Below are 7328 nucleotides of genomic sequence, written 5' to 3' on the forward strand. Positions count from 1 at the left end.
AAAGAGTGTCCGAGCCGAAGCTCTGCCCGTAAGAAGCCTGGTGAGTGAAGTGAACCCAGTTTGACCGAAGAATACTACTCTTAGAGCTGTAGTGCTGTCCGATCATCTTCTGATCAAGTGAGTGTGTAGTTACCTTCTTCTAACGCATAATTATGAAGTATTTTATACAAAATACGTGTTATGTGTATATTTTGTTGCTATATGTGTGAATGTATATTCACTTTCTTCTATCTCATAGATATGATTTATTCTTTATGAAATACGTGTTATGTGTATGTGTCTCATCTGTTGTTTGAAATATGTATTGAATGAGAATGCTATACAAGTTTTAAACTATGTATATAAATATATTTTTTTATCTACTAATATGTTGGGTAAAACATGGGTAGATAGTTGATGTGTGATAAACAGATGAGAGGCCTCGATGTTGTTGTTGATCTAGTTATTCAGCGGAGTATGGATAACGACCACAGACTCCTTCTAGACGGTCATGTGGAACGCTAGCATGTTCATAACCGGTAGGTTTTGTGAACGATGTGTTCACCGGTGTACCCTACCCCCGTCATGGTTGCCTTTAGGATATCTATTGTTGAGGAAACCCCTTAACAATAATGTTTGTACCAATGAAAATCCTAGATTAGGTCCCTTAAGATGGATGTTGCTTTAGGGACGTAAAGTGAGGATAACGGGAATGGGTAATCGAGTTATTGTTGGTTGGTGAAATTAAATATAATTATTTATTGTGGGTTAAAAACCCTATATGCTCACCAGGCTCCCAAGCCTGACCCACTAAATTTTATTGTGTTATAGGTAGTCGCGCAAGAGCATAAGTTGGATGACTTATCAAGATCTTTTGATATTAGACCAGTTGTTATATGTAACTGTTGTATGATCTATCTTTTGTTGTTTATGCTTTTGGTCTTTTTATCGGAACATGGCATCCCGAACATTGTTATATAATGAAAATGCATCTCTTGATGAAATGATTTGATAAACTTTATTTTATCATATTTTTTTTGGGAACAAATTCCGCAACTCTTTTAAATCAAAAGGATTTACTCTGAAATTATTTTAAAAAGCATAAATGAAGCCGGTCTTTTCTGGCTGAGATTTTGGGGATGTCACAACATATATATATATATATATATATATATATATATATATATATATATATATATATATATATATATATATATAAAACTAAACTTATAATACTATAAATTATAAGGGTTGAATTTTAAACTTTAAAATTTTTTAGGGTTTAGAATTAAAGTATCTTAAGCGACATTACAAATTCCAAAACTTGAGGGCATGTTTTAAAACTATTCAAAACTTTTCATTTCCATAACTTATGAGTTTTAATGACTTTTAAAGAAAAGACTTTTGGTTTTCCATAACTTGAGGACAAGTTATGGAATCCAATAAAAGGCATTTAGATCAACAATTAAACTAACAAGAAGTGTCAAATAATATCTATGATCTAGACAAAATCATAGGGCTAATGGCATAAAAACCCTCATATTTGCACAAAATTGACGGATTTGCCCAAAGTTCAAATTTAGGTCCGTATTTGACTCAAACTTGCATTTAATTTGTTGTTTTTGCCAAGTAGCCGGTTCCCCTTCAATCAACCGGTTACCACTTGCTTAGGTGGAAGGCTCATTAACGTCGTTTGGCAAAAAAAACTCCAATTCCATTACATACGTTAAACTGTCACATCTCATCTCCCTCTATAACCCGATCACTCTTCAACTTTTCCCATTTCATCGACTGTATACACAGAGAGAAAAAAGGGTTTTCTTGGAGACGATTAGGGTAAAAGTTTCTTCGAAAGGTAAGGTTTTTACAGGTTGACTGAAATTACGTTTACAGTCAACATTTGTTGAAATGTGTTCCTAAAGTTAGTGTGTTGATGCAGGAGGGTGTAATGTCTTCATCAGATGAAGGGTACGCTGACCCCTTTGCTGGCATACATGAGCCATTTGCTGGCTTGAGTGAAATGGATTTGGAATTCCACGACATTTACATGGACCACGAACCAGTGGAAGAATTTGTGTCCTCACTCGATAAATGTAAGGATATCTTCCTAAATGTTCTATTAAGTGATGAAAACCTACGAAATTCTAGTATGGCAGATGAAGTCAGAGCACAAGTGTACCATGCTACTGATTGGCAGAGTGATGAAGATGAACAGGAGGTATTGAAAAACAACTATAGAATTCATGACCCAACCATCAAGTGGGACAAGATGGTACCAAAGCTTGGTGACATCTTTGAATCCCATGCCCAACTGAAGTTTTGTGTCACCAATTATGCAGTGTCACATGGCTATAGAATATACTTTGAAAAATGTGATAGTAAAAGAATTGTAGCTAGATGTGGCAATAGGAAGGAAGAGAATAAATGCCCTTTCAGAATTTATGCTGCATGGATGTACAAAGAAAGATGTTTTCAGATCAAAGCTATGAATGGTGACCATAAATGTTGTAGGCAGTTTAAGTTTGGGTCCATTGTGTCCCTTGAATGGATTGGAAGACATTATGTGACTAAAATTGCAAATAAGCCAAAGATGAAACTTCAGGAAATGATTGATGACATCAGACAAAGGTATAGGTGTGTGGTATCTATAGGAAAGGTTAGAAGGGCAAGGAAATAGGCCAAAAATTTAATAGAAGGTAAACTCACTGAGCATTATGCAAGGATATGGGATTATGCCCATGAATTGTTAAGGTCAAACCCGGGGTCAACATGTCAAATTGGTGTAACAACGAATCCAGATGGAAAGAATTATTTTCACTGGTTTTACATTTGTTTCAAAGCACTAAGTGATCGCTGGAAAAAAGGGTGTAGGAAAGCAATTGGGCTTGATGGGTGCTTTCTGAAGGGGCAAGTGAAGGGTGAACTACTAATAGCCATTGGCAGAGATGCCAACAACCAGGTTTATCCAATTGCTTGGGCTGTTGTTGATGTGGAAAATAAGTCCAACTGGACATGGTTCCTTGAACTACTCAGTGGTGATCTAGACCTTATTGATGGAAGGGGCTTGGTAGTTATATCAAATCAACATAAAGTAAGTTTCTTTGTAACATATTAATCCTTTTCAAACTGCTTATAAACACTTACATGTATGCAGGTTTTTGTATAGGGTTTGTTACAGTCTGTTAAATATATATTGCCACATGTGGAGCACAGGCAATGTACCCGACACATGTATGCAAATTTTAGAAAAGCTTACACCGGGGTGGAGTTGAAGAAGCTGTTATGGGCTGCAGGTATGAGCTGTGTTAAAGGTGATTTCAAGAGACATATGGACACAATTAAAAAGCTCAATCCTGGTGCATATGAGCATCTCATGTCCAAAGAACCCCAAACATGGTGTAGAGCTTACATGAGTACAGGGTATGCATGTGAGGCAGTGGAGAATGGTATATCAGAGTGCTTCAACTCCATCATTGTGGATTCTAGGAAAAAGCCATTGATCACAATGCTTGAAGAAATAAGGATATACATCATGGACAGGTTTGCTCACATGATTAAGGAAAGCACTAAATGGAATACCCGTATATGTCCCGCAGTGTTAAAGAAGATGAAGCTTTTTGGGAAGAACATGAGGTAACACTTTAACATGTAACTTTTGTTTTAAATTTATTAGGTAAAATTTTAACATGTAACTTTTCTTTTAATTTCATTAGGTAGACCTTTAACATGTAACTTTTCTTTTAATTTCATTAGGTAAAACTTTAACATGTAACTTGTGGATGTAGGTTTTGGTTAGTAATTCATAGTCAACAACATGTGTTTGAGGCAAGGAGAGGATGTGATAGCTACATGGTGGATTTAGATGGAAGGCATTATACCTGCAGGTTATGGGATCTGGCAGGGATCCCATGTGTTCATGCCATTGCAACCATCATCTATATCCAGCAAACACCTAATGAGTACATTGATCACATGTTTTCTAAGGAACAATATCTTAAGTGTTATGATGTGCACAAAAGTACCCACTAATTTTAATATTTATAACCTAACAAACTTAACTATCTATGCACTTATAGGCAGTGTACCTAGTCAGATTACAGTATAGCTTGGGTAAGTCGGGTGTCGATCACAGGGAACGGTGTTCTAATTAATTTACTTACTATTAAATTAACCTAATTTATTAACAAATTTAATAAAGGGTTTTATCTGATTTTACAAGATCAGATGAACTTAAATCCAATTCAATAAGTAAAAACACACACTCTTGTTTAGATTGAATCCACTTCTCCCTTATGGCTAGCTAACAATTACGGATTACTAAGTTGGTTTTTAATTATATTAGTAATTTAGTTCTATCTCACCAATATTTAACTAATTCATGTCAAACCATGTATGTTCACACATAATTAAACACATAACTAATTATAGTTGTAAATACGCTATATAAGATTTGTTGTGTAAACGCAATTATGATCACAATTCTCGTTCTCTAGCACAGCTAAACTTTATTTATTCTAATTATTAACTAAAATTGGTCAATCCTAGCTCTAACAATTCAATGTTCACTAAATTATTAGGTAAACAGGTTCATGCAGTTTAATGGTCACTAAGCTACACAGAACATGTAATTAAACAATTAGATAAACAAATATTAACATGCTAGGTCATACAAATCAAACACAAGCAAATTTTCACCAACTAAGCTTAATCCATAATCATATAACTATTCATAAGTTCAAAGCTTCATCTAGCTAAACAAGAGTAGCTAGATTCAGCTGCTCATCATAGTAATTAAACTAACACAACTAAAACTAATGAAAGACATGTTCTAAAAATAAACCTTTACTTCTTTTGGTGTTGAAAACCCTCTTCCAGAACCCTTCTTTCGTTCTTATTCGTCTTCTGGAACTCTTTTTCTTCTGCCAAAAGTCTTTCTTTTCGTAATAATCAAAAGAACTTATATAATACTTAAAAACTCGCGCCACGTCGTGGCCAGGTTTCGCCACGTCGTGGGCTTTAAGAAATCCGTATTCTTCAAGGAAATCCTCCGCGTCGCGATGCTTATCTTCTGGAACACCCGTGCCACGTCGTGGGCTTCATCGCCACGTCGTGAATTTAGCTCTTATCGTGAATTTATTATTTTCTTGTCTCCCAAGCCTCCCATGTTCCCCATTTTGTCACCTTTGGTCCCTTTCTTCGAAAATCCTTTGTATTGACTGAAAATAACAATTTAAACTCATAAGTATCATTATTCTAAACATATTATCAATTTATTAATAAAAATGTACTTAAATACTGCCTAAAAATAAGTGTAAATATGGCAATATCATGTTACTTTGCTAACATTAGTCCAGTGAATGGTTCAAATCTATGGCCTCAAACTGAATTCATAAAGACCTTGCCACCAGTGACAAGGAGAATGCCTGGTAGGCCAAAGGTCAATAGAAGGAGACATGTAAATGAAATGATGGAAGAGGACACACCCCAAGAACTGTAAGGTGTGGTAAATGCTTTAAGTATGGCCATAACCAAAAGGGATGTAAGAATGCAACCAGTGAACCTGTCCCTATGCCACTAAAGAAGAAAGGAAGGCCAAGGAAGGAACAATGTGAACCCAGTCAAGCATCATGTGATAGGTCTGAGAGGCAGGAACCTGTCCCTATGCCACCAAAGAAGAAAGGAAGGCCAAGGAAGGAACAATTTGAACCCAATCAAGCATCATGTGATAGGTCTGAGAGGCAGGAAGCAGTTCCTATGCTACCAAAGAATAAAGGAAGGCCAAGGAAAAAGGTCCAATCTTACCCAAATCAAGCATCATGTTCTAAATTTGTTAAAAGCAAAAGGAAGTTGGGGATAAAAAGAGGTGGTGACATTGTTGAAGATAGAGTTCTACTTGATGAGCATGATGGTTTAGATGGTCATGTTGAAGGTAGGGATGTGAGCAACAAATGAAAGATTTGTTTGACAAAGAAGATATTGGTGATGACAGTTTGGTTTATATGATGTGCACTTTTGAAGCTTCTCTTAGCCAATCAAAGTATAATTATCAGAAAGGTGATGGATTCCAAGATGCAATGGATGCTATTATTCAAAGTATTCATCATGCTAATGATGAAAAAGGTGTTGAGGATGTTGACCTGACCTAACAAAAACACTTGATGAGGTTGAAGATGCAATGGATGCTATTCTTAAAGGTACTGATGACAAAAGTCAATCTGAGAATGAGGGTAATCTTGAACCTGAATTCACTGAAGGAAATGGAAGTGATGTTCTCCCAGAGATGGTGATGCTAGATCTAGAAAGTGTAGCAGACCTACTTGGGGCAGTATATAGCATGGTTGAAATAGAGAGCATGAGAGGGGTTCAAGTTGAATTGGATGATATGCCACCAGTTGAGATGGTTAGTTTGACTTCATCATTTTATAATTGCTAACATTAGTAACAAACATGTTTATATCTTTTATTAATAAGTATTTTTCAAATTTTTATTAATAGGATGTCAATGAAGTTGAGGATATTCCATATGTTGATGGTGAGATGGAAGGAAATGAGGGTGAGGGTGATGCTGATGATGCTGGTGAAGTAGCAGGTGAGGATGAGGGTGAGGTGATGGTCATGGTGCTGGTGAGGGTGATGGTGCTGGTGAAGTGATGGAGAGGGTGATGGTGCTGGTGAGGATGATGGAGATGGTGATGGTGATATTAAGGATGAAGGTGATGGTGCTGGTGAGGATGATGCAGCAGATTTGGAGGGAAATGATGCTGATGATGAAGGGAATGTACCACCTAGAAGGACAAGAAAGCCCTCAGAAAGGATCATCCTGCAAAAGCTGAAGAAACCTTGTTTTGACAAAGATGGAAGGGGTTCCACATCTCGCTATCCAGTAGATTTAGAGTAGTTACCTAGGTATATGGGGGCAAAAGTGGGGATGGTATCATTGGGCAATTGTATAGGTAGCCCTTTTTGGTTATTTTTTGATATACACCCACTACTTGCAGCATACATCCATTTGTTTATGGTTTGCCTTTTTTGGATATTTTTTAGGCTTTTGGGGTACATGTTTTGGTATACAAAATGGATGGCTGCTACATGCTAGTAAAACATATGTAATGGATGCTTTATATTAAGGTTTATAATGGATGACCCCTATTATGGTAACCATGATGTTTTTATTTTATTTTCTAGTAAATGTTAAGCATTAACAATGTACTTTCATTAGTGCAATTCCTTTTATGCAAGTTAGTGCAATTCCATTCATGCAAAGTTTACTTTCATTGTGAATGTAACTAATGTACTTTCATTATACTTCCATTCATCAGCCCTTCCTTTTATGCAATGTACTTCCATTT

At 36.1% G+C, this 7328-nt stretch overlaps 1 protein-coding gene across 1 annotated transcript; it reads left to right on the plus strand.

Moving 5' to 3' along the window:
* The first annotated feature begins 1927 nt into the window (after positions 1–1927).
* LOC145067333 (uncharacterized) lies at positions 1928–4008 on the plus strand. Its single transcript, XM_079014500.1, has 4 exons — positions 1928–2607; positions 2701–3046; positions 3146–3612; positions 3765–4008. Exons 1-4 carry the CDS (start codon positions 1928–1930, stop codon positions 4006–4008), a joined length of 1737 nt encoding a protein of 578 aa, XP_078870626.1.
* Positions 4009–7328: the final 3320 nt, after the last annotated feature.

The sequence above is a fragment of the Lactuca serriola genome, chromosome 8 (assembly GCF_051521515.1).
Source record: "Lactuca serriola cultivar US96UC23 chromosome 8, Lser_US96UC23_V15, whole genome shotgun sequence".
Lineage (NCBI taxonomy): Eukaryota > Viridiplantae > Streptophyta > Magnoliopsida > Asterales > Asteraceae > Lactuca > Lactuca serriola.